General features: G+C 38.6%; 1 protein-coding gene across 15 annotated transcripts in view; it reads left to right on the plus strand.

Moving 5' to 3' along the window:
- ATP8B4 (ATPase phospholipid transporting 8B4 (putative)) overlaps nt 1–24,199 on the plus strand; it is a 255,880-nt gene extending 231,681 nt beyond the window's left edge. For 7 of the 15 annotated variants that reach the window (XM_042988887.1, XM_015537428.2, XM_042988890.1 and 4 more), the window contains 5 exons: nt 3,101–3,184; nt 5,903–6,148; nt 16,033–16,171; nt 19,032–19,162; nt 20,760–24,182. In XM_042988887.1, the coding sequence (XP_042844821.1) occupies nt 3,101–3,184; nt 5,903–6,148; nt 16,033–16,171; nt 19,032–19,162; nt 20,760–21,041 (882 nt within the window). In that variant the 3' untranslated portion in view covers nt 21,042–24,182. Of the gene's footprint in view, nt 1–3,100; nt 3,185–5,902; nt 6,149–6,953; nt 7,337–15,812; nt 15,834–16,032; nt 16,172–19,031; nt 19,163–20,759 lie in introns of those variants that run through there. The other 8 variants (XM_042988895.1, XM_042988894.1, XM_042988896.1 and 5 more) reach the window with 5 other exon arrangements.
- The last annotated feature ends 3,307 nt before the right edge of the window (nt 24,200–27,506 follow it).

Below are 27,506 nucleotides of genomic sequence, written 5' to 3' on the forward strand. Positions count from 1 at the left end.
CACAGCTATTACTAAAAATTGAATTATATAAACTTAACAGAGGACCATGGGGGAAGGGAAGGGGAAAGAAAGAGTTTCAGAGAGGGAGCCAAACCTAAGAGACTCTTGAATGCAGAGAACAAACTGAGGGTTGATGGGAGGAGTGGGGGAGGTGGGAAATGGGTGATGGGTGTTGAGGAGGGCACTGTTGGGATGAGCACTGGGTGTTATAAGCCGCAAATCACAGGAATCTACACTCCAAACCAAGAGCAAACTGTATACACTGTATGTTAGCTAACTTGATAGTAATTTTAAAAATAAATAAATAAATAATATTGAAACAAAGTTTATCAATCCTCAAAACTCATCACTTTCTAATTATTTTACCATGTTTTACTATTTATGCAGCTGAGGTTATTTATGTCTATCGGATATATATGATGGAAGTGATATCGCTGCATAAAGAGCCATGGGAGAAATATTTACACCATGGAAATTGGTAAATGCTCCACATTGGGCCTTTTTTTTTTTTTTAAGAGCCTGTTGTTAAATACTTAATATATTTACTGGACATAGGACACCTTTTCAAATCCTTACAGCAGAGTTCAGACAGACTCAAAGAATACAGTTTAACAGGACTCAAAGGATTATGAAAGTAAATGATCAATTAGAGAACTTAATAACTGGTAATTAGAAGTGGCCATTCTGAGTCATAACCCTATTCTTGTTGATAGCAGTCCCCAATGATGCTGTCTCATCTAAATCCTGTATTGGCTATTTATTGGTGGTAGAATTCAACTTTTCTGCCTATTTTTGACCTACCCTCAAAAAGAATGATGTTGAACAGATCTTTTCTACATGGATTCCAGGCCTCAACTCTGAGACACACAAAGAATAAAACAGTTTCTTTCCTCTCTCATCTACCCCACTCCTCGTTTTCTCTTTTCTGTTCTCATTTTTCTTCCTGCCCTGACATTGAACTCTCTCCAAGATGATTGACAGCAGGAATGTCCATGTTCCTTACTTCTTCCCACAGGGCTAACCTTGCTCAGAAAACAGTAATCAATATATTTCAGTGTCTGGTTTATTCAGTGTTGAATAAAGCCACCTGTGGAACTTCAGCAAAATAGTCCAGGTTGAGATTTGGCCTTTGAAAATTGGCCTTCATTTCTCCTTCTCTTGAATAAATATACACCCATCTCAAGAATAAACAATGACGCTAAGATAGGGTAGTCCAAATCCATATTTAGCAGTAAAGAAACCAAAATATTCTCTCTTTGGTATAATCTACACACACAGGACATAACTTAATGGATTGCCTTATTTACATAACTATGTGGAAACTACCTTCAGGTCCTCTGTCCAGAACATTGCATTTAAGATTCCTCATTGCTTTCTGAACTCCCCTAAGAAGAACATGTACTTTAGAATATATTCAAAACTCAGCACTTCTCCCTGCTGGTCACCTGACTTCCCTCTTTCATCTGGCTTCTACAGTAGTCTCCTAAATGGTTTCTCAGCTTCCACCACTGCCCCTCTTCAGTCTATTCTTAGCACAGCATCCAGAGTGCTTCTGTTAAAATATAAATTAGATCAGGTTGTCCCTTTGCTCAGAATTCTCTAATGTCTTCCCATTTCACTTAGGGAATAAGCCATAGTTACCTACATAGGATCCAACTCCTTCTTTCTTTGACATCCATTATTCTCCCTATAGGTCACTCACTCTTCTCTATCCAATTGGACTGCCTTGCTGTCCTCTGAACAGATGCTATCTTTCCTTGGGGATTTCTCATGGGATCTACTTGTAGTATGGAATGCTCCTGTCCCAGAAAGCTGCATAATTCGATCCCTTATTTCATTCAGATCTTTTCTCAGTGTCACTTCTTAGTGACATTTTTGCCAGTCACCTTATTACAATTACAACCCTCCCTATCTACCTTTCCTATCTGCCTTTCTTCCCTAGTATTTATCACTTGTATATATGTATATATAACTTGTTTATTGCTTGTTTTCTGCCACCCTTAGAATGCAAATTTTATGAAGAATTTGTGTCTGATTATAGCATGTTGAATTACCATTGCCTAAAACCTAGCACCTGGCACAAAATAGATATTTGATAAATATTGAGTGAATGGATGGATGAATGTATGATAGAGTGGTAGAACAGACATTGGTTAGGAGCTGGAGACCTAGGTTTTGGTTTTGCCTTTTCCAGTGATAAGCTCTATAATACTTACTACATTTTGTTTCTACATGTCTGTGTAGTTCTCAACAAAATGGGAATACAACAACAGTTTCACATGCCTCACCAATTTTTAGTGAGGCTCATGCAAGGACGTACTCTGTACAAGTGTATGGGGTATTTTATTTGTCTAACTTGTTTATACCCAGTATACTAAGCAGCTAGCTCCATGCCCACTTTATTTTAAACCACTCCCAAGAAAAAAACTCTCCATTTGAACACAGGGTAGGGCTGACACATTCATTTCTGCCTCTCCCTCTGAATATTTTAGTGGGTCCTTTACTTATCACTTAGATCAGATCATTAGACTTACTCTAAAAGCCATTGAGGGGGCACCTGGGTGGCTCAGTCGGGTGAGTGTCCGACTTCAGCTCAGGTCATGATCTCACGGTTCATGAGTTTGAGCCCCACGTCCAGCTCTGTGCTCATAGCTCAGAGCCTGTTTCAGATTCTGTGTCTCCCTCTCACGCTCTGTCTCTTTCTCTCAAAAATAAATAAACGTTAAAAAAAAAATTTTTTTTAATAAAAGCCATTGAGAACCTGAAGAATTCAATAGCTCTCCACAGGGCCAGGGTCTTCTATGTGTCTAGTGGTATCTTGGATGTTCTGCATATGTGATCTCCTTTCATCTACATGGTAGCTGTGCAAGGAGAGCGTGGCTTTATTTTAAAGATGAAGAAGTTGAAGTTTAGAGGGATCTAGTATCCTACTGAGACAGCAGGGATGATAAGAGACAGAGTCAGGGGAGAACTCAGGTCTGTCTGTTGCTAATATCAAACTCTCATGCATCTCAGGAGATTGAGATATTTAATCCAAGAGCCTAAAAGTGAATATTCTTCTGTGAATGGTGTTTCTCACTGACATGTTATTTCTTTTTAGACCGTTTACGACCAGTGGTTCATTACCCTTTTTAACATTGTTTACACATCACTTCCTGTTTTAGCCATGGGGATTTTTGACCAGGTATGTATTTTTTTCTGTCTTTATAACTTATTTTACTCTTTTGATGCTTTTTAGTTGTTTCTAGATTCTAAGTAGAAAACACAAGTCATGGAAAGTCCTAGAATTTCAGTTGTTTGAATACATGTTGCATGGATCAGAAACCCTTCCAGATCCCCCACATCTCCCAAACGGTCCTCTGATCAAAGTTTGGCTACTCTTTTCTTTGAGACTCACACCCCACATTATTGCTTTAAAGGCTCTGAGACATCCTACATGAAATGGCCTCTAATTTTATGTTGGTCCAGCATTTCCCAGGTTTATAGGACTTTACTTCCATTTATTTATTTTTCATATAGCACCTATTAATATGCCTCAGAACTAGTGCCTTGTGGTTCACATGCTGAGAAATGCTACATTAGCCTCCGAATGCAGAGAACCACATAGTGATAGAAAATCATGGAACCCACTGGATTGCAGACAGCCAGCATCTGTGGTGAGATTTCCTTGGCCAGCACAGCCCAGAACAGGAACTAGAGGCCAGTGGAATACCCTGCCAATGGGAGAGGAAGACATGAAGCCCCACAGCCATGGAAAGAAGGGACATAGTCTTTTTTTCTAGCTCAAATTGCTTGAGAGGAGAGGGAATCAATTACAAAAATGGTGGATCCTTGTCATACTCATTGCCTTGGAAGGTACTTCCTGGAAGGGAGAAGTCTGGCTGCCTATGAGGAAGTGGAAGGCTAGCCAGAGGAGTTTCCATGGCACAATTAGAATGTATTATTTAAAAAAAAATTATTTTGGAAGTATATTTGAAGAGACCAGATTTTCTCCAGGCTGCTGTTAGACCCGTTTGCTAGGCCTCATTTTTCTGGCTCAAAGCTGTCTATTTCAAAATATAAAGTGTCACATTGTGAGCTCACTCCACCCTCCCATTCTGTGCCTTTGTAGTTAGTTGTCTCACTTCTTGTATGTAAAAATGGCAGTTTGTGAACAACATATTTTGTGGAATTCTATAAAAACATAACGAACTCCTAAAGACCTTAGATGTAAAGGATTAAGCACATTCATTTCCAAGTGCCTGTGTTTACAAGCATTTCTTTTCCCAGTGCTTTGTAGCTGCCCAGAATGTGGAATAAAAGAATAAAAATAAAGCAGTTTCTGGGAAAAGATGGTTATTGTGCAATTCTAAAAAAAAATATAATAAGGCCCCTTATTGCCATCAAGTTAAGTGTCTGCCCCTCTCCTTTCTTACTTTGTCAACTTTGGCCCCTACATAGATCACAGGATAGTGAAATGTTATACTGTAAGGCCTCCATGATCACCTATGATCTGCTCATTTTATAAGGAGGAAACCAAGGCTCAAGTCGCTGCCCTAAAGCCAGACAGCCGGTGTGTGACAGAACTCAGCCTAGTGCCAGGCCACCTGAGTCTGAGATTGCTATGCTATTATTATTATATAACATTATTTTATTTGTTATTATTTATAGAAGCATTAGTTTTGGGGTTTTTTTTATTACTTATGGTGTGGCAGTAACACTGCTGAATACATGAATTTAATCATGACAGTGGTCCTGTGAGGGAGGTGCTATTGTTTGCATGTCTGGAGATCAGGAAACTGAGGCTCAGACAGGTTAATAATGGGTGTAAGATTATATACCTGCTAAGCAGCAGAACTAGGGTTTGAACTCAGGGTTTTCTGGTTTCAAAGCCTCTGAATGTCATTTTACCAGTCACTGGACAAGAGAAGGAAGTACTAGCAGCATTTCAAAATGGGACCTCATAAAGAGAATATGTCAGTATTCATCATAGAACCCCATTCAACAAGGCTGGGGCCATCCCACAAGCAGGGAGGGGAACCTGGTCTGCCCCCAGAGTTCATGCCTATGTTGCTCCCATTTTGGGTGCTTCTCCTCTACTCATGGTCCTCTGATGTCCCCGGTGGTCAGGCCTTGCCATCCTTTTTGGTTTGGGCATTTGGCTTTAGTGCTCACTGGTCATCAGCATTACTTTGGAGTTGGTTGGAAATGCTGTCTCAGACCCTACCCCCAACCTATTGAATCATCATTTGCTCCCCAGATGATTTATGTGCATATTAAGTTTGAGAAGCACTGTTTTAATTTCTCCCAAGATACTTTTGGGGCCACACATACCTTCTCATTCTGTCTACATTATTTCTGTCAAACAGCTGGTGTTGGAATCCTCACTGTGTAGAACACTCAGCTCTTCAGGCTCAGCTTCCTCCCCACCCCTGCACCTTCCCCCAATCCCCCTTTCCCTGTTTCCCTTCTGCTCTTCCTCCTGTCACACAGTTGGGGACTCAGATTGGCCAGGTCCTACTCTGTGGCTCTCTGCTGCCATCTCCTGGTCACTACCACTCACTGACTTGGCAATTAACCCCTGAGCCCCATTGGCTGCAAGAGCATTGTGGGAGTGAGTGTGGCTGTAGGAAAGGAGAGAAAAGAAACTTTAGTCTGAAGCTAAGGATCTAGGTGCAAGTCAAGTTCTGGCTATGCTATAAGAACTATATGATCTCTCATGACTCTCAGAGACTCAAATTCCTCTTGTGTAAAATAGGGATCATTTTATTATCTTCTGCATTATTGTGGGAATGAAAACAAGCTAATTAATAGTGTTTATTAGGGTATGCTTAGACTTGTACTTGCCATTTCCTGAGATGGCGAATTCAGGTCCTCTCTGACTTCTCAAGCCTCCTCCACTGAAGTAACACTTTATTGACAGGATGTGGATGACCAGAACAGCATGGACTATCCCCAGCTCTATGAACCTGGACAGCTCAATCTGCTGTTTAACAAGCGTAAATTTTTTATCTGCATGGCACATGGCATCTACACCTCATTGGCCCTTTTCTTCATACCCTATGGAGCCTTTTACAATGTGGCCGGAGATGACGGGCAGCACGTTGCTGACTACCAGTCTTTTGCAGTTACAATGGCTACATCGTTGGTCATTGTGGTCAGTGTGCAGGTAACCCTGTTGTTGAAAATAACTTGATGGCTTTACAACTTTTAAAATCCATTTTCATTATTGACTCGTTTTGTCTACTTGTTGGGGGGGGAAAAATAATTCTAAAGGAATCCCAGAGTTTCTTTTTAACTACGCATCTTGAGATGAAAACAGAAAGCTGTAACATAAATAACCAGATGTGGGAGATTAGCATTAGGTGTCTATAATCTCTGTGTTAGTAAAGACCTCACAATTAATCACTTCTTAGGGCTGAGCATTGTATGTATGCATACATGATTATACTACTGCTTTCTTCTTGTGTTTGAAAAAGGAAAGTTTTCCAACAATAACAGAGAGAAACTTTCCCATGATGTCTATAAGGCTTAATAACTTCCAGGTTTTAAAGTGAAATTTAAAATTTATTTGGCAATATATATCTATGAAATTATTTGAGAGGTTCAGTGTTATATTTTGGCATATCTGAACCTAAACTCAGAGAAGCTCTTCTGGTAGGGATGATTTTTAATAATCCATTAACTTTCACTGGGCATCTTGAGTTTGTCTATTTCCTTTTTAATGCAAATGGTGGACAATACCATTCACTATTGATTTAGAGTTCACAGAAGTTCTCCTATTCATTAAAATCTGTACCTCTGGGTGGATACAGCAAGCAATGTGACCTGTTGTATTTTTTGTTTGTTTTCTTTTTTTAAGGAGCAAATATCAGTCAAGGACTTGGTTTTTAGAGTTTAAATTGCCTTTGGGCAGTCCTTAGTCTATCCTATAAACAATCTTTTTTTTTTTTTTTTTTTTTTACAAATCTTAGCTGCTCATTTTCAACAAAGAAACTCATTAAACCCCAGACTTTCTCTTCACAACTTAAAAATAAACATTTATTATGTTAAATGAACCAAATGCAAACATATTGCTTTTAAAGGATGTCTCTGCCATTCCTTGGTCCAAGTGAGTATCATGAAATCTATACCAAAGCGATCTAACACTTGACATCTTGAGAGTTCAAAATTCAGAGACAGGTAGTATCCAAAAGCAGAACCAGATTTCTCCACTCAAAAGGAGTTCTGTTTGTCTCACAACTAAATAAAGCATGCTGTTGCTTTGCAAATCTTCCGTGTCTAGGTCAGTTCTGTGGTAGAGAGGGAAATAATGGAGTGATTTGGAAGCATCTGACATAGTTAAGACATTCATCATGACAGTCCATTACTGGGGCAAGTGTATATCACCTCACAAGGAGCTGTTGCTCCGTTGTTTCTTATAGCTTTTGCTACCGTACTGGACACTCCAACCTGTTTTGTTGCATTTTGATCACCGTGCAGGCTATGTGTATACTTTTATGTTTCCAGCCTAGAGACTTAGGTGATCTACTCCTTGCCATGAGGGCACATTTCCAGTTCTCTGGATTCTCCTTCTGATGGGGAGGACAGTTGTGGAACATCTTTTTAGTGGTAACAGCTTATTCACCAGGTCAGGCTTGTTACTTGGTGCTCCAAAAGATGATTTTAAAGGTAGTAACTGAGATAAAAGGCCAGTATCTAAAGTAAAAAGCAAATGAGAAATATTCTTCAAACCATCATTAACATTATCTGCTATGTAAGTAAAGATAAAAAAAATTACCTGGAAAATTCACTGTAGATATGATAGGCATTGCATGTTTAGTGAAATTGTTTTTCATAATGAGTTCTACAATTTTTGGTTAATGTTATCTTTTTAATTAAATAAAGCCTTTTGATAGTTGTACATATCTTTTTCTTTTTCCTTTTGCCCCTCCATAGTTTATTTTCTTATATGCTATTATAGCAATGTGTTTTTATATTAACTTTAGATTTAGAAGCTCTTTTCCCTGTAAAATTCATAGTTTTTGTTGGGTATCACAGTTACCTTTCTCCTTTTTCACAAATTTGGAGGCCACGGAAACAATTATATTTTAAAAACTTTTTATTCACAAAAAAGAATTTTATGTTCCATCTTTTGGAGTTCTAAAAATAAATTATTCAAAATTACTTACCTTTGATATCAGGGCTTTATAAAAATGATACCCTTGCTTCCTCAGAGGGGCTTCTTCCTTAGGACTCAAAGTAACCACTGGTCCCTCATTCAAGATGTTATGGGTGGGGCTATCCAGGTCTTTTTGATTCAGGCCTATGGGCCAATTGTCTCTCCAAGATTCATTTTCTGCCTTCTGGCTCCTCAAGGGTAACCATGGTCTAACCCACCTAGCCTTTAATGTTAACATTGCCATCTTATATAACCATTGAGCAATTGTTAAAACTATGAAATTAGCATTGGTACTACTAACTGAACTACAGACTTGATTCAGATTTCTTCAGTTTTTCCATTAACAACCTTTTTCTGTTTCAGTATCCTACACTGCATTTAGTTGTAATGTCTCCTTAGTCTCCTATAACCTCTGACTTTATACAGTCTTTCTTCGTCTTTCATGGCCTTGATACTTTTTTTTTTAAGGTTTAATTATTTTTGAGAGAGAGACACAGAGCTTGAGGGGGGGGACAGGGGGGCAGATAGAGAGAGAGAGGGAGACACAGGATCCAAAGCAGGCTCCAGGCTTTGAGCTGTTGGCACAGAGCCTGACTTGGGGCTTGAACTCACTAACCGTGGGATCATGACCTGAGCTGAAGTCAGACATTTAACTGACTGAGCCACCCAGGTGTCCCTCATGGCCTTGATACTTCTGGATACTAGTGATCAGGTATTTTGTAGAATTTTTCTGGATTTGTCCGATCCTTTCTTCGGGATAGATGGAGATTGTGGATTTGGGGTAAGATTCACAAAGAGGTGCTGTGCCCTTCTTGTCATATCCTATCAGGGAGCATGTGATATCAGCATGACTTATTACCGGTGATGGTGACCTCATTTACTTATATGGATGATGTTCTTCAGGTTTCTCCATTCTAAACTATGTTTCCCTTTTCATACTCTGTTCATTAGAAGTGAGTCACTAAATCTAGCCCAATATATTCAAGTGGAGGAGAATTAAGCTCCATTTCTTAGCAGAGTTTCAAATAATTGGTGGTCATATGTCAAAACCATAACAGTATAATTTAAGGCAAAATTGATACAAAAAACTGGGGCCCATGATTTGCCCAGGATACACAGTGACTGCATTGCAGGTTTAGGACCAGGATCCACTAGACTTATTTCCTGAATCAAATATTTATTTATTTTACTCTCAATAAAGGCATTTGTGAATGTACCATGAAAAACATGGGGCAAGCATTTCCTACAACACAATTATTACTGGGCTTATAGGGTAGTTAGGCACATTTGGGAAACACACCCAGAGTTGTACTTCTAAAGATGAGGTGCTGGATTTCACCACTTGGTGGCTGTGCCTCTTCGCCACGTACAAGTTGAAGTCCTCTAGATCTTACCGCATACTCCTATCCCATAGGTTTCTCCTGTACCTGATTTCTCCCTGCCCTCACCCATACCCCCTGCTGAGTGCTGGAAGGTCCTGAAACAGCCAGGAGACTGAGGACAGACAAGAGAAGAACGTAGGAGATATCCAGGCTGGAGGTGGAGGTTTGGAAGCAGAGTAGGTATGAGTGAGAATGGATACCAGTTTCCAATTTCTGGCATGCTTTGTTTACTGCTGTAGTGCCAGACAAAAATAAGTATTTGTGGAATGGATATAAGGGCAGAAAGATAAGAAGAGAAAGAAAGAATAAAGTTGAGTAAAGGAAGTGAGAATAATTTGGTTGAAGTATCCAACTGTCCCTCCTGTCTTAGTTACATACATGCCCTTCTTACCCCAGATGGCCAAAGCAGGCCTGTCCTTGGTGGAAGCCTTCCAAAACCCGTGTCATCATCACACAGTGATAGGAGTGATATCATGCGTTATACTTAATCCTCTCAGTGCCACTATGCAGGAGGTATTATTTATTGTCCCCTTTTACAGATGGAGCTCAGAGAAGTTAAGCAACTTCCCTGAAGTCACAAAGTGAGTCCTAGATCCAGGATTGGAAACCAGACCTCTCTGACTCCAGTGTTGTCTGGAGCAAAGTCTTTTATTCTACAGTAAGACTGGTTAAAATGCAAATTTTAATTTTCAGGAAGTATAAGAACAAAGATTAGAGTGAGTATAAGGACGATGTCAAATACTTTGTTGTCTATATAGGAGGAGGGGAAGAAGGAGGGAAGGAAGGAAGAGAAAGAAAATAAAATAAAAGAAAGGCAAGCAAGCAGTCCTAAAGCTAGAAGCATTGGCATTTGGTGAAAAGATAATATCTGGAAGAACAGAGAGGAGAGGCTAGAGTTACTGAAAGCAAACTTGGTCCACCTGCCTGTGTCAGGGCTTCTGATTTTCAGAGTAACAACTCCCATTAATTGAGCATTTATTATGCAAATGATTTCTTTCTCAGATAATCCCATTATCTCATCTAATCCTCTTTTCAGGTCTCTGAAATGGATATAATTACTATAGGTAAGAAAATAGACTTGCTGGTGTGCCTGGGTGTCTCAGTTGGTTAAGTGTCTGACTTAATTTCGGTTCAGGTCATGATCTCGCAGTTCATGAGTTTGAGCCCCGCATCAGGCTCTGCACCGACAATGTGGAACCTGCTTGGGATTCTCTCTCTCTCTCTCTCTCTCTCTCTCTCTCTCTCTCTCTCTCTCTCTCCCCTTTGCCCCTCCCCTGCTCACTCTCTCTCAAAAATAAACTTTTTAAAAAGTTATATATAAAAAAATATATAGACTTGCCACAGTTCAAGTCACACGGAGAGTGGCAGGCCAAGATTTGAACACAGATCTTCTGATCTCAGGGCCCAGCTCCAAATCCAAGTGGACCTCCCTTCTTTATAGGGATAAGTGGAAGCTGTGGGCCTCCCCAAAGGCATAGTAACTACAGGGAACTCACTGTCCACCCTATCCTCCATGAGGAGATACCTAGGACACCAGTATCACCCTTGAATAAAGTGGGAGAGAAACTCAATAGATGATAAACACACAGATCCTCTTTCAACATCAAAATTTCAACTTGAGGAATGGGTAGATTCTCAATTACTGTCATTTTAGTCTTCACTCATTTTTTTTTTTAATTCAAGTTAATTAACATACAGTATAGTCTTGACTTCAGGAATAGATCCCAGTGATCTTACATATGACACCCAGTGCTCCTCCCAAAAAGTGCCCTCCTTAATGCCCCTCACTCATGCAATACACTCACTTTTATTTCTCAGAAGCCTTGAAAATGCCTGTTTTACCATAGAATTCTCAGACCTGGGTGCATAAATGTTTATAACCATGAAACCTCTGCAATTTTGGCTTCAATCAGAAACTGCTGTCTCTGATATATAGAATAATAAGTTTCAGGAGTTTTGTGAATAAGCTCACTTTGACAGCAGCATTAATATCCTTTCCTTGCTGTCTAAGCTTAACTTGTCATTGGCGTAACAACCCTCATGAAATATCCATGGTCTATAATTATAGTTATAAATCTTATGTGTCCTGCTGATGCTATCGGCCAAACTTTAGGAGACATTTTTTTTTTTTTTTTAAATATCAGGGTTGTTGTGTTTTGTGGGTTTCTTTTTTCTTTTTTTTTTTTTTTTTTTGGTTATTTGAATTATAAAATACTTCTTTTAACATTTGAAACACTATAGAAGTGTTTAAAATAAAATGAACCACCTTCTCCTTCTTTCCCATATTCCCCCGTTAACTACTATTATGATTACCATAGCTTAACTCCTTCCATATTTTTTTCTTTGATTTGGGACACACACATATGTATTCAAGACAAAAGGAGCATAGCTATGCATATTATTCTGTAATATGCTTTTCTTAACAAGACATTCTGAACAGCTTTCCAACCCAACATATTCAGATCTACGTTACTCTTTTTCAGAGCTGCACAGAATTTCACAATATATATATAACATATATAATAATATATATAATTATCTATAATCATTATCGATCCTCTATTGATAGACATTCAGGATGTTTCTTTTGTTGTTGCTGTTATTAAAGCAATGCTACAATGCATATACTAGTATATACATTTTATGTACTGACAGATAAATTCCTAGAAATGAAATTTCTGGAGTCAGAACTCCTAACAACCTAATCAGATGAAGAATGGTCTTTTGTTGTTTGCATTGATAGATCAGAGAGTATGTACATTTTAAATTTCATTAATATTGTTATATTACTTTCCAAAAAGGATCATAGTTGCAGACAACAGACACTTCTTCAGTTTAACTAAAAAAGAGTTATTAAAAGCAGTTAGGTAGCTCCAGACTCTTCAAGAGGGTAAGGGAACCAGGGAGAGCCACAGCTAGGCCTGTCACCTTTGGGAGCAGTACGAAACCATATGACTGCACTATTGTAGTGTAAATTCCATAACTACCTCTTAACAGCTTGGCCCTTATCACACTGGGGACTGGATGCCAGGTCAGCCACAGATTTCCAGAGAACCACCATGCTTATCAAATAGTGAGACAAGTGTATTAAAGTTTTCCCTGTGGTTATGATTCTTATCAGGTTCTTGTGTTTCAAGGAGATTTAACCTTATATAATTTGAGGCTATATTATTTGCCATATAATGGCTCTTGATTGTTATTTGTTCTTTGTAGCTTTTATCTTTTATGATAAAATGTTCTTATTTAAATTTCATTTTTTATATTAGTTTTACTTCTATTGCTTTTTTTAGTCCTGATATGTAATGTAGGCCCATCCCTTCCTTTTCAACATTTTCTTCTCTCATTCTGTTGTTTTTGTCCTTTGATAAGGGAGTTAAACTACTCATTTTTATTGTTACTACCCTATATTTTATCTTGCTCCTTTCATGTTATTTTATGATTACTTTTAATACTTTTCTATTTCCACTTTTTCCTTTTCATGCTCAGATGCATTGTGATCTTTAAATATCTTATTTGTCATAAATAATTTATAAGTGTTACTATTTGTATTCCCATCTTACTTGTGAGTTCTCCCTATTTTTGTAGTCGTTTAAGTCTCTATTTCCATACTGAGATACCAAAATTAAATAACTAAATCCTTCACCAAACGTTTCACTATCCTGTCTACACCTTCCCTCATCTGCTTCCAAATTAAACGATTTTGGAAATGTATTATTATTTCTCTCTCCCTGCTCCTACTCCCCTCCCCAACTCTTGTGTTTGTTAATATTCTAGAGTTGCAGTTTCATGGTGTTACTAAATGCTCCTTTAACATATGTTTTGACTGTTGTAATTTTTTTCTTTATAGAGCCAACTATAAATGTACAAAAATCATTGCTCATCACCATTTTTATGGTCTTTGTCTTCCACTCTTTTGAAGTCTTTGTTCTCATTGAATTTTTATTTGCAGCAATTTCCTTGAGTAATTTCTTCAGAAAGCGTACAGAGATGTTATACTTTTGAGCTCAAAGCTTTCTTTTTTGGGGATGCCTGGGTGGCTCAGTCAGTTAAGCGTCCAACTTCGGCTCAGGTAGGTCATGATAATGCGGTTTGTGAGTTCGAGCCCCACATCTGGCTCTGTGCTGACAGCTCAGAGCCTGGAGACTGCTTCAGATTCTGTGTCTCCCTCTCTCTCTCTGCCCCTTCCCCGCTCACACTCATGTATGTGTCTCTCTCTCAAAAATAAACATTAAAAAATAAAAAAAAAAAACTTTCTTTTTTTGTCCTTACATTTAAATAATATATTGGACGGGTGTGAGATTCTTGAGTCAGAGACTTTTGCTTTAGGAACTTTGTAAATGTTGTTCCACTATACCCAGTTTCAGATATTAGGTCGATTCTCTTTCCTTTGTAAGTAATCTGGTCTCTATCTGCAAGTCTCTGTTCTTGTCTTTTGGCTTCACAAATGCTACTGGAATGTGACTTTTTTCATTAATCTTCCTAGGATTTAGAGTGCCCTCTCAATCTGAAAATCTTGTTTGTTCACAATACCAGAGCAATTTTCTTCTGTCATTTCTTTGATTGTTACTTCTCTCTCTCATACTTTTTTCTCTAAGATGCCATTATTTGTGTATTGGGCCCATAAGTCTCTCATCTATGGATTTTGCCATCCATGTCTCATATCTTTTTGCATATGGTTTCCATTTCTTCAAGTTTTTGCTCTCTGTTGTGAGATATTGTTTCCATTTGTTTTTTCCAGAATATTAATTCAGTTCTCATCAGTGACTATTCTTATTTGGTTTCTCTATTGAATTTTTAAATTCGGGAGTAATGCCTTTTTTCTTCCAGAATTCATTTTTTTTCCCCGTGATCTAATTGCATCCCCTTAAGAGTTCTCATTACATTTTTTTTTATTATTATTATAGTGCTTGTCTGTCTTTTCCATTAGTTCTGCCTGAATAGGAGCCACCTGGTCTTTTTTTTTTTTTTCTTTTCAGTTGAGTCCTCTTTAATTGGTTGTGATTTTTCTACTCATACCCACACAGGCCAGGCTGTTAGTATCTCTTGATGGTGATGAATTGACAGCTGGTGGAAGGTACAGTTGAGGATTTTGACCTAATGTGTTGGCAGCCAAATGAACTGGAAAACCATCATCTCTTTGCTAAGGATGAATGGCAAAGCTCTCTGTTCTTAGGCCTCTTACGGAAAGAAAAAGCTGTCCTTTTAAAACTCCTGCAGTTTATATCCAAGGCTGCCAACATCTTTTTAATGGGGAAAGATAAAAAACAGTAACCTTCAAGTGAGGGGAGGAAGTGTGTCTTCCTTTGCAGATGCAGAGAAGGATCTGTTTACTGTGTAAGTAGGGCCCCCTCAGGAAAGTGAGAAATTAGTTGTTTTGCACCATACTCCGCTAGAAATGCAAACCTTGGACTACTTGGGGCCTCTGAGATGCAAATAATGTTGCCAGAACCTATTTGTTTTTCTCTGAATCCTTGCTTCTGAATTTTATTATGTCAAAAGAGAATTAAAGATTTTCTTTCTTGGGGCGCCTGGGTGGCTCAGTCGGTTAAGCGGCCGACTTCGGCTCAGGTCACGATCTCACCGTCGTGAGTTTGAGCCCCGCGTTGGGCTCTGTGCTGACAGCTCAGAGCCTGCAGCCTGTTTCAGATTCTGTGTCTCCCTCTCTCTCTGACCCTCCCCCGTTCATGCTCTGTCTCTCTCTGTCTCAAAAATAAATAAATGTTAAAAAAAATTTTTTTAATAAAAAAAAATTTTCTTTATTATTGAAATAATTTAAGAAAAATGACTATGAAAATGGTTAAGAATATTGATACATAACAGATTATACCCATGTAAAATAGTTGTGAAAAAAATTTTTCAGTGTTTATTTTGAGAGAGCACAAGCGGGGACTAGGCAGAAAGAGAGAAAGAGAGGGAGAGAAGGGCAGGGAGGGAGGGAGGGAGAGAGAGAGAGAGAGAGAGAGAGAGAGAGAATCCCAAGCAGGCTCCATATTGTCAGCACAGAGGCTGATGTGGGCTGGAACTCACAAACGTGAGATCGTGATCTGAGTCGAAATCAATAGTTGGACACTCAACTAACTGAGCCACGCTGGCACCGCAGTCTTGTGAAAATCTATGTATGGATTATAAAATGTTGCACTTGATCACTACTGCAAAAAAATTTTTTCCCAACAGAAACGCTTTAAGAGCAATTTGGAATGTAACTTTGAAATTAGAAATCATTGTTTTCTTATTTCACACTTAAAAGAAGTTTAACATTTTATCTCCTGATTCTGATTCACCCTTGACAGATATAATGGCTTGCAGATATAAGTTCTGAAGTCAGTTGCCTACCAGAAATGTCAGGTCAGTTCCCAATGTTTTGCAGAAAGTAGGAGTGCCTGTGGTTGGCTGGTAGCTAGACAGGTGCAACTGTGTCTTCACAGAGCAGTCCTGGGGAACCATCACTCAGTAAAATGATACTCTTGTAATCCTCAAAGCCCTCCCCTTTGCATTTGACTTCATTTACAGATAGCCTTGGATACCAGTTACTGGACTGTCATTAATCATGTCTTCATCTGGGGGAGCGTTGCCACTTATTTCTCCATTTTATTTACAATGCACAGTAATGGCATCTTTGGCATCTTCCCAAACCAGTTTCCATTCGTTGGTAAGTGAGTCCTACTGTCTATGGGGGCTAGTGTCATGCTGTCATTTATTTTTCTTTGTAATTTGTTTTCTGTGTTGGGTGGGATGAGGGATGACCAATAATCTTTTCTCTAGGAATGGATTGAGCCAGGCATCTAAAGGTTTTCAGGCTTGAGAAGAGCTCCAAGAGATTAGTTTCTGCTCTCCCTGCCAGATTGAGAAGAGTCACTACAATAGCTGCATATAGGTTTCCAACAGCCTAGATGCAACAGACTGTCCCTTTGCAAACAAGAAGCATAACACATATTTCAAGGTTATCTGAGGGTCTGTAAAAAGGTCACGTATAATACAAAGAAGAGAAAGAAGTGTTAGGCTCTCCCTTTTATCCCATGTGATCACCAATTACACTGCCAAAGTTCACCTGTAGAACTCACTTGCATTTATTTAAGAAAGAAATGAGGTATAATTTAGAGCCATCTAAAAAAAAAGCTGCATGTTCGTCTATAAGTGGCACGTAGAGCGGGCTCTGTAGTTAGACATCCAGGGTTCAGTTGTCAGCTCCACTACTTGAATGCTGGATGACCTTGGGCAGATGCCTTTTCATGCCTTGATGTTTTAAATTCTAAACCAGAGATATTAATAGTTTCTATGTTCATAGGAAACGTGAGGGATACATGAGATACTGCATATAAAATGTTACCATGTGGCCTGGTACATAGTACTTTTTTAGTAAATGCTAACCATAATGATGGTGATGATGATGATTCAAGCAACTGTGTCTTGATTATTAGTTGGGAACACTGCAGAGTGATTTGAGCAGCAGATGGGTAGCCAAAGAACTCCAAAAATACCTTAACACCCTGTTCTATAATACTACGATGGTGTAAGCCACCATTGTATTCCCAGAGGGCCACTGAGCTTTATTCCACAAGGAGGCTATTAATATACTTTCTCAGAAGTTTTGAAATCTCTAATATGTGTAAGATAAGTTGGTAACAGTGATGTTTCTCAGTTCATCCCAGCAAACTGTGGAAAAGAGAGATGTATAGTGTCAGCCTTCTTGAGCTTTATCAGGCAGGACTGAGATTTTCATCCACCAGTTGAGGAATTCAGTCTAAGGAATCCAGAAAAACAATTCTTGGAAAACTTATTTATGTAGAAGGCAAAATAAGAGCAACTATAGGGCTATGTATTTCCACTGATGCAAAGGCACCTGAAATTATAATTCCAATTAAATGCGCACATACACTTAAGAACCTTCTTTTTCATCTTCTGCCTCACTTTGCATGTCTATGGAAATCTTTAAATTGCACCACTCTTACTTAGCATGAAACATTAATACTTTGTTTACCAAAAGATTACAACCATGTAGAAACATGACGGTTATGAATAAGAATAAGCATGTTACGAAAGACAGACATTTAACTATTTTTAGTTTTTTTTTTCTTTTTTCTTTTTTCTTTTCATTCCTTCCTTCCTTTTTTTTTTTTTTTTTCTTTTTTGGTTGCCAAATCTGAAAGTTCAGCGCATTGATGAGAAGACTTCTAGTCCTAAGAGAGCATTTTAGCACGCATAATGAGACCGGAATGCCTCAACTGGAGAAAGTAGTCTGTGTGGGGACCACTCTCTTCAGCTAAACACATGCCATTCCAGGAATTAATTACTGAGCTCCAATGAGACTTCTCAAAAGTTAGATCAACATTGGGGTTTAAGAAAAAAAAATTTTTTCCTTAGTAGCCAGCAGCAAGCAGGAGTGTGGTTTTAAAGTGAAGCTTGTTTTTCCAACTGTGCCTGGGGGTACTGAGCTTCAAGGAGCTCAAAGAGTCATATAATTTATTGAGTCAAGTTTGTTTCTGCCTAGGCAACTGTAATCGACTGCTCTTTGGTGGGCAAATTCTATCCTCCAAAGCCAGAAAGTGCAGACATACCAGTCAGTAGCCAAGCCCTCATACCCCAAACACATTCAAATGGGGTTAACACTTTAACTTTGAGAGAGGGGACCTGGCTAATTGGAGGTATTGTGGCAAATCCCTAGAAAACCAACAGGGACAGATGTTTATTTTGGTCATATAAGTAGGGTTGACATGGTTCTGTAGAATTTGCCTGTCTGCTTAACTGACCCTTATTGCTTTCTTTAAACAAACACCCCAGGATATGAGGTGTGAGTATAAAGTAAGGAAACCGGCTTCAGGCTTGGTGATGAGTTTCACCACAGTATTGCACTAGCATATTGGATGGCTGCATCAGAAGCCTCCTAGTGAGAGGAATGCTCCTTTCACAAACCCAAGAACATCCCTGATCTCCTTGGAACCTTGAATTGTTCATAACCAAGTAAATGTTAGAGAGATCAGCAAGTCCCTTTGAGGCAGGTTTTCTGAGGTTGTTGCCTGAGTTGTAAAGGTAGTAGCTAAAGCTCTCCTTTTATGGCATAGCCAGTCACCAAGACTATTGAGATTGTACCTGCATCCCAGACATATATTGTATAGTTTTGATATGACAGTTTTATTCAAGAGTCTTTAAGAGCAAATGTGCCTTTTAAAAATAATGGCTGCTTTGTAGTCAAGGGGTCTTGAGGCTGGATGAGAGAATTCTACTTCTTGAGTGAGCTGGACTGAGTCTGGATCAGAGAATACTTGGCTCTGATTGGCTGTCTCCAAGTGATCAGACCATGTAGCAGTTCCCAAGGGTGATGATCCTACCACTCTTGCCTTACCATCACCTCTGAGCATACTATATACTGGAGAAGACACCTAGTGGTCCTCCCTAGTAGTCCAAACCTCACCATTTCAAAAAAGGCCTTATGGCAATAGACAAAGAGACTATTAATTCAATAATTCAGTCCTATTTATAACCACAGTGTATATTTTTGTCCTTAATAATAGGAAATGCACGACATTCTTTGGCCCAGAAGTGCATCTGGCTTGTTATTCTCTTAACGACAGTGGCTTCTGTTATGCCTGTGGTGGCATTCAGATTTTTGAAAGTGGATTTATGCCCAGCCCTGAGTGACCAGGTATGTTGCAGCGCTGATGAGCATTTGAAGGGCTCGTTCTTGGCTCTTGGAATCATGCCCTTCTCTGCCTGATTGGAAACCTAGGAAAGGGATAATGAACATCTCGCCAGAAATACCCATAGGTATATGGCATCACATCACAGTAGATGGAACTGCCTACATCTGAATGGACCAGCTTTGTGAATGCCAATGAAGATAAATGTCTAGACTAAATATGAGTGCAAAACTGTTCTAAGGCAAAGGCAAACTATAGGGAAAGTTATTGACAATGGGGGCAAGTAAAGGATGCAGTAAAAGAGAAACAAGTAATGTATCAGGTGAAGGAGTTCTAAATTTTTGTAGAAATGTGGTAGTAGATTCAGAAACATGGGGGAGATGTTACCTTTTGAACAGATTAAGAAAGGGAACAGCAACATGATGACTGGATTGGAAAATACAAAGTTGAAAATAGAACAGATTATGGAAATTCTTAAACTAAGGGATTAACAGTATATATTTCAGTGTTTTATGAGAAGAGTAGTATAAGCAAGACTATGTCAAGTTAGATCAGGAACCAGATAAAAAACAGAAAAGGAGAAATAAGGGGGAGACACACTTTTGTAGTTGCATCGTGAGGAGGGGGCAAACACTTATGGAGTGAGTGACCAGGCCAATGATGCTGAGAGGAACTGAGGCAAGGATATCCTCCACATTCTGGGGCCAAAGCATGAGAAGATTCTCTCTGAAATGATTCACATATTCCCCTGTTAGGTCTGTCCTTTCTCTTTGGCTCCATGAGCTCATTCTGATATAAACCCAGAAAATGACGGATGAGCTGAAAGAAGGAAGATGATGTTCATTTCTTCCAGTATGTAGTCAGGTCATGATTTTATGCTTTTAATGGTTTTCTCCTGACATGAAAGTCAGACTCCAAGAGATCAGTTGAATCAGAGAACAATGCAGCTTACACCAAACCTTGGATCTTTTTCTCCTCAGCTTTACAGGGAAATCAAAGAAATGTTGGAAACCTACCCAAATGATGTTGAGCTCTTCTAAAGGCTGCAAAACAAACAAATAAACAAACAAAAAAACTAAAAGAAATCAAAACCCTGAAAATCTCATGATATACTGACCTACCACAAGAGTTGGAAATTTCTGACTCTCATTTTCTAAATTTTCTCTTAGTCCAGTTACTAATGACTATTGGATCTTGAGAATCTTTAAGAGAAAGGGGGAAAGGCCTGTGTTTGGAGACTGGGATTATAGATCAGTATTCTGACTGTGTTTGGATACTGCATGTTAGAAAATCCTTCTGTATAAAAGTATGTTCCTATTCATTTAAGATGGACCTGTAAGATGGAGACAGTAATGAAATTTGTCTTAATACTTCTTGCTTACTTAATAGTCTCTTGGTAGGAGTAAAACTTGACCAGTGCCCACTACAGTCTTTGGGGTGGAAAATTTCTTGGTTTTGTGGTGAAACACTTCTTTTTGCAATGAAGGTATTTTGTTATGGTTGATGTTTCTCATGAAAGGGCTTTCTCTTCATAAAGTGGCCCAGGGCCTAGAGTCTGTCATTTGGATGCATCATCTCACTCTGGGTCTCCTTCTTCTCTAGATCCGTCGGAGGCAAAAAGCTCAAAAGAAGGCAAAGCCCTCACGTAGCCGAAGGCCTCAGACTCGCAGGTCAAGCTCAAGAAGATCTGGATATGCTTTTGCTCACCAAGAGGGCTATGGAGAGCTTATCACATCTGGAAAAAATATGCGAGCTAAAAATCCACCCCCAACACCAGGGCTGGAAAAGACACTGTATAATAGCACTAGCTGGATTGAAAATTTATGTAAGAAAACCACAGACACAGTGAGCAGCTTTAGCCTGGATAAAACAGTGAAACTGTGAGTCAAGATGAATTTAAACCACATAGCTACTTTTCACTTCAGCCGAAGCTGAAATTCAGCTGGCTCCAGAGTTTGTGATCAGGGGCTGAGATGGGCAGATTGCCTCTGTTCAAATCTCTGGCAAACAACTGCCAGGGCCCACCAAATACGGGTGCACTCTCTGGGAAACCAGGCCAGATGGTCACTGTCTAATTTGTGATTTGCTGGGCAAAGGCCTCACAATACAAACAGAGGTTTTTCTTACCAACCTAGATTGAACTTTAGAATCTTATTAATGGAGAAAAATTTGTAACTCTGCATATACATTGAATGGATCTTCAAGTGGATAAAACGAGTGCAATCAAAAGGTATACATCTCAGCTGTGAAAAGCATGCTTGTTGACAGATAAGCATGTATATGTGAGATCAGCCTTTCCCAAAATACATTTTTAAGATGTACAATGTGTACTATGGTGCTTTCAGATTAACAGCTGTTTGTGACTCTCAAGTCTGGATGTCTACATACCATGTGTGTTCAGCCAGGACAAACACATCACCTTCATGCCTGTAGAATAGAAAAACATGTTGATATTCCTCCTTTTGTTTTTTTTGTTTGTTTGTTTTTTTGTTTGTTTGGGTTTTTTTACTGGTCTGAAGACAGAGTAGATTGGAGCATCTTTATAGTGGGATAAAAACCGCGAATTTGGTCAAATGTATTCACAAACCCTCAGGGACATGTTCATGAAATGTCCAAGAGGGGCTCTCTAGTAAGTATTCCGGACACTTTTCTATGACTTTTATACCATCCTCAGAAGTAACTTGCCCTGCATCATCCGGTGCCATTAATGAAACCAGCATAGCATTGGAATTTCACACTTTAATGAGAATATTCCAAATAGTATATAGGCAAATACTTTCAACACTTCCAATTTTAAAAAGTTCAGATTTGAAACCAAACAAATTAATAAACAGTATCTTCAATTACTATTTAAGTACTCAGGTTTAGGTCATTCAGAGTTAGTCACTTTCGATATTCAGCTCTTGTGTTTATAATTGAAGTGTATATGTAAAGTTCGTTTTACATATATGGAGATGTTCCAGTCCAGATTTTGAATCCATATGTGAGTTACCACTGTAGTTCCTGTAAAAGAATTCAGGCATATTTGTGTTCAGACTCCAGCCTTATTACTTCTTACCTCTATAACCTTGGGCAGGAAATGTGCCTCCTCTGAGACTCACTTTCTTCCTCTGTAAATGAGGATATACTACCTACCTCATGTGGTTGTTTGGGGATTATCAAAGCACAAATTCTTAAATCATTGAAAACATAATTTTCATATGAATAGACTTCCACTTAACTCATCATCAGAATAGCAGCAATTTGAAGAGAATGTGAAATTGGAATTTAACTAGTCAGTAGGAAAAGCCTTGGAATGAGATTGCAAAATAAGATATAAAACTGGTTAGTGTGTTACAGAGAAATAGAACTATCGCCCTGGAGGTAAATTTCTCTGTCAGAAAGTACAAATAAAACATCATCATGCTTTAACAATTTTCTACAAGTCCATCTCCAACTTTACCAGGTCCCTAATCTGGTCTCTGTTGAATTATTATTCAAAGTTGTCTTTCCCAAGAGAGTCAGATGGCCCTTGGCTGGGTTTGATGGATAATGGGTTAGCACACGAGATGACACAATCTTCCCCGCCCCCCCCCCCACCTTTTTGTTGTTGTTGTTCATAGTTTCCTAGTCCAGGATAATTTTTCCTGAATAGGATAAAATAAGATAATGTGTAAAAGACCCTAATCCAGTGTTTTGATCATAGTAAATACTCATAGATATTCCTTTTTCCCGACATGCCTGTATGGACTTACCCAGATACTAGTTTTTGATGTCAAACTTGTGATTAGTTTCATTGTTTGCTCACTTTTTGTAACATTTTTGAAAGATTTGAAAACCTCCAGTAAATGGTTTGGCGCTATTGGTGTTTAATGTTGTGTGTCTTCTTTATTGTGAACTCACCAGGGAGAGTTTTTGTCACATTGGTTAACTGAGTTTTTTCTCCTCCTGAGTTTCCCTCTCCTTTACATGGCTGGGGAAAATGTATACCATTCTTAGGATCAGAGTCAAGAATCAAATGAACTGATGGGACCTAAGTGTAAGGAGTGGGAAAGATTAGGAATCATCCAAGTTTGCAAATTCAGTTCAAATTAAATAAGGCTGTTTTAAAACAGATAATGTGGATGATTGTGAGAGAAACACATTATCAACTCCCTTTGGCCCCACGAGATCCAAAAAAGCTGCCACACCCATTGCGAGGTCATGCAATTCCTAGTGCCAGGGATTATTTTGAATCTGAAGATAAAGAGCCTGAGGAGTGGGTGATGATGGTGGTGCTCTGGGGAATAATGAAATTTTAATTTTACATAAATGTTATCAGATTACTTGGGGGGGGCACCCTTTTTTCTAGATTCAGGACTGAAATTGGTAAGTTGTGTTTTAAATTCTCTATCGTAAATTTTGAGCTGTTTTAGGCCATTGCAAATTGTACTCCCTTGACTTAGATCTGCTATCTTTGTCTCTCTCCTATGCCTACAGGTATACATACCTATGAAGGAAAGAGAGAGGGTTGAAGAAAACAATAGCCATAGAGCAAGAAAGGAAAAAGGGAATGAAGGGAAGAAGGGAGAAAGGGAGAAAAGAGTTTCCAGGTGATAGGACTTTCAGAAAAATAAATTTAATTCCTCAAGGAAAAAATCGATTGTAATTGAGAAGTAAATACTAAAACCTCCTTCATAGTTGGTTTGAGACCAAGAAAATTTTGTTTGCAAGGGGGCCAGGAACTCTGGTTTCTCCTCACAGTAAGGCTGCTGCTTTCTTTGAGGGTATGCCACCTGACTTGCCCAGGCCTTAGTATCTCAGTCCATCAATGGAGAAACTGGGCAGTCTGGTCACAAAGACCCTTTCTCATCCACCCATTCTGTGAACTGTTCTTGCCAATATTGCCCACAGTGTATTTGTAGTTGTTTTTGATTGGACAGAGAGAAAGAGATTGAAAGAGAGAGGGAGAGATAGATTAAGCTGGATGCTCTCTTGAGTGCAAAGCTTGGGTCCTGTACTGGTTTGTGTTTCTCTAGAACAACCCCTGGTGCCCTGCTGTCTCAAGGCTTCTCTCATGTTACCACAGAGGTGCTAAATCCTATAGTCATGCTTCACCTAGGTCAGTTGAACACTTGCAGTTTCTTGCTAATAATTCACTGAGATCTTATACCCACACTCTCTCTCCCCCTCTGCCACTTTAAATATCAATGGTATACAGATACAAGGTACAATACTCAGCCCAGTAAGAAGAGGGCCATTTTTAAATCACCTCTACCTGGTCTCTGGGCTTAGAGGGAATTCTTTGGGCCTTTGCTTCCTTAGGATTCAAGGCAAAACAACAGAGCTTGAGTAATTTCCTTCATAGTTATATAGAACTTTTCAGTTATGCATCATCTGAAACTTTTCACTTTATGTAGCAAGTCGCCGTATTTAAACAAATTGGATTCTTTGAGCCTTTACAACCCTGTGAGGTGGTCAAGATGTTTATGGTTCTTTGGGGTTTGTTTTGTTTTTTTAGCCCTATTATTATTTTAATTGCAGAATAGTTAACAGTGTTATATTAGTTTAAGGTGTACAATATAGTGATTCAACAATTCTGTATATAATTCATTGCTCCTAATAAGTGTACTCTTATCCCCTTTACCTATTTCACCCATCCCCCTCCCCTCTCCCTTCTGTTAACCATCAGATTGTTCTCTATAGTTAAGAATCTATTTCTTCATTTGTCTCTGTTTTTTCCCCTTGGCTACTTGTTTTGTTTCTTAATTCCAAATACAAGTGTAATTATGGTATTTGTCTTTCTCTGACTTATTTTACTTAGCATTTTATTCTCTAGCTCCATCCGTGTTGTTGCAAATGACAAGATTTCATTCTTTTTATGGCTGAGTAATATTCCAGTGTGTGTGTGTGTGTGTGTGTGTGTGCGTGCACGCGCAAACATACCACACATCTTTATCCATTCATGTAATAATGGACACTCGGGCTGCTTCTTTAATTTGGCTATTGTAAATAATGCTGGTATAAACACAGGGGTGCATGTATCCCTTTCATTTAGTGTTTTTATATTTTTCAGGTAAATACCCAATAGTGCAATTATTGGGTTGTAGGGTAGTTCTATTTTTAACTTTTTGAAGAAGCTCCATACTGTTTTCCACAGTGGCTGCACCAGTTCGCCTTCCGGCAAACATTGAATAAGGGTTCCTTTTTCTCCACATCCTTGCCAACACTTCTTGTTTCTTGTATTTTTGATTTTAGCCACTCTGACAGGTGTGAGGAAATGTCTCATTGTAGTTTTGATTTGCATTTCCCTGATGGTGAGTGATGCTGAGCATCTTTTCATGTTTCTGTTAGCCATCTGTAAGCTATCTGTATGTCTTCTTTGGAGAAATACCTGTTTGTGTCTTCTGCCCATTTTTTAATTGGATTATTTGTTTTTTGGGTGTTGAGTTGTATAAGCTCCTTATATATTTTGGATACTAACCTTTTATCCCATATGCCATTTGCAGATACCTTCTCCCATTCAGTAGGCTGTCTTTTAGTTTTGTTGGTTGTTTCCTTCATTGTTCAGAAGTTTTTTATTTTGATGTAGTTCCAATAATTTATTTTTGCTTTTGTTTCTCTTGCTTCAGTTGATCTAAAAAATATATTGCTGCAGGTAATGTCTGAGAAATTGTTGCCTGTGATCCTTCTAGAATTTCTATGGTTTCAGGGCTCACATTTAGGCCCTTGATCCATTTTGAGTTTTTGTGTATGGTGTGAGAAAGTGGTCCAATCTCATTTTTTGCATGTAGCTGTCCCATTTTCTCAACACTGTTGAAGAGACTATAGTTCCCCCATTGCATAACCTTGCCTCCTTTGTCAGTTAATTGACCATATAATCATGGGTTTATTTCTGGGCTATCTATTCTGCTCCATCGACTAATGTGTCTATTTTTGTTTCAGGACCATACTGTTTTGATTACTATAGCTTTGTATTATATTTTGAAATCTGGGATTGTGATATCTCCCATTTTGTTTTTCTTTATCAAGATTGCTTTGCCTACTCAGTGCCTTTTGTAGTTCCATACAAATTTTAAGGGATTACATAGGGATTATATAAAATCTGTAGATGGCTTTGCATCATATGGACATTTTAACAATATTCTTTCAATCCATGAGCATGTAATGTCTTTCCATTTCTTTGGGTTTTCTTCAAATTCTTTCATCAGTGTTTTATACTTTTCAGAGTACAGGTATTTCACCTCTTTGGTTAAGTTGATTCCTAGGTATTTTATTATTGTTGGTACAATTATAAATGGGACTGTTTCTTAATTTCTCTTTCTGTTGCTTCATTTTTAGTACGTACCAGTACAACAGATTTCTGTACATTGATTTTGTATCCTCTGAGCTTACTGAATTCATTTATCAGTTCTAATAGTTTTTTGGTGGAATCTTTAGGGTTTTCTGTATATAGTATCATGTTATCTGCAAATAGTGAAAGTTTTACTTCCTTCTTACCAGTATGGATGCCTTTTATTTCTTTTTGTTGTCAGACTGCTGCAGATAGGACTTGAAATACTATGTTGAATAAATGTGGTGAGAGTGGACATCCTTGTTCCTGACCCTAAGGGAAAAGCTCTCAGTTTTTCATGATTGAGTATGCTGTTAGCTGTGAATTTTTCATTGATGGCCTTTATTATGTTGAGGTATGTTCTCTCTAAATCTATTTTGTAGAGCATGCATGTTGTACTTTGTCAAATGCTTTTTCTGTTATCTATTAAAATGATTATGTGGTGTTTATCTTTTCTCTTATTGAAGAAATGCATCACACTGATTGATTTGTGAATACTGAACCACACTTGCATCCCAGGAATAAATCCCACTTGATCATGGTGAATTATTTTTATAATGTATTGTTGGATTTGGTTTGCTCATATTTTGTTGAGGATTTTTGCATCTATGTTCATCAGAAATACTGTTCTGTTGGGGCGCCTGGGTGGCTCTGTCGGTTAAACGTCTGACTTAGGCTCAGGTCATGATCTCACGGTCTGTGAGTTCGAGCCCCACGTCGGGCTCTGTGCTGACAGCTCAGAGCCTGGAGCCTGTTTCAGATTCTGTGTCTCCCTCTCTCTCTGCCCCTCCCCTGTTCACGCTCTGTCTCTCTCTGTCTCAAAAATAAATAAACGTTAAAAAAAAAATTTAGAAATACTGTTCTGTAGTTCCCTTTTTTTTTTTTTTTCTAGTGTCCTTATCTGGTTTTGGTATCAGGGTCATGCTGGTCTCATAGAATAAATTTGGGAGCTTGCTTTATTATCCCACTTTTTGGAATAGTTTGAGAACAGGTATTAATGCTTCTTTAAATGTTTGGTAGAATTCACTTGTGAAGCTGTCTGGTCCTGTCTTTTGTTT

Source organism: Panthera tigris, chromosome B3 (genome assembly GCF_018350195.1).
Source record: "Panthera tigris isolate Pti1 chromosome B3, P.tigris_Pti1_mat1.1, whole genome shotgun sequence".
In the NCBI taxonomy this organism is placed as follows: domain Eukaryota; kingdom Metazoa; phylum Chordata; class Mammalia; order Carnivora; family Felidae; genus Panthera; species Panthera tigris.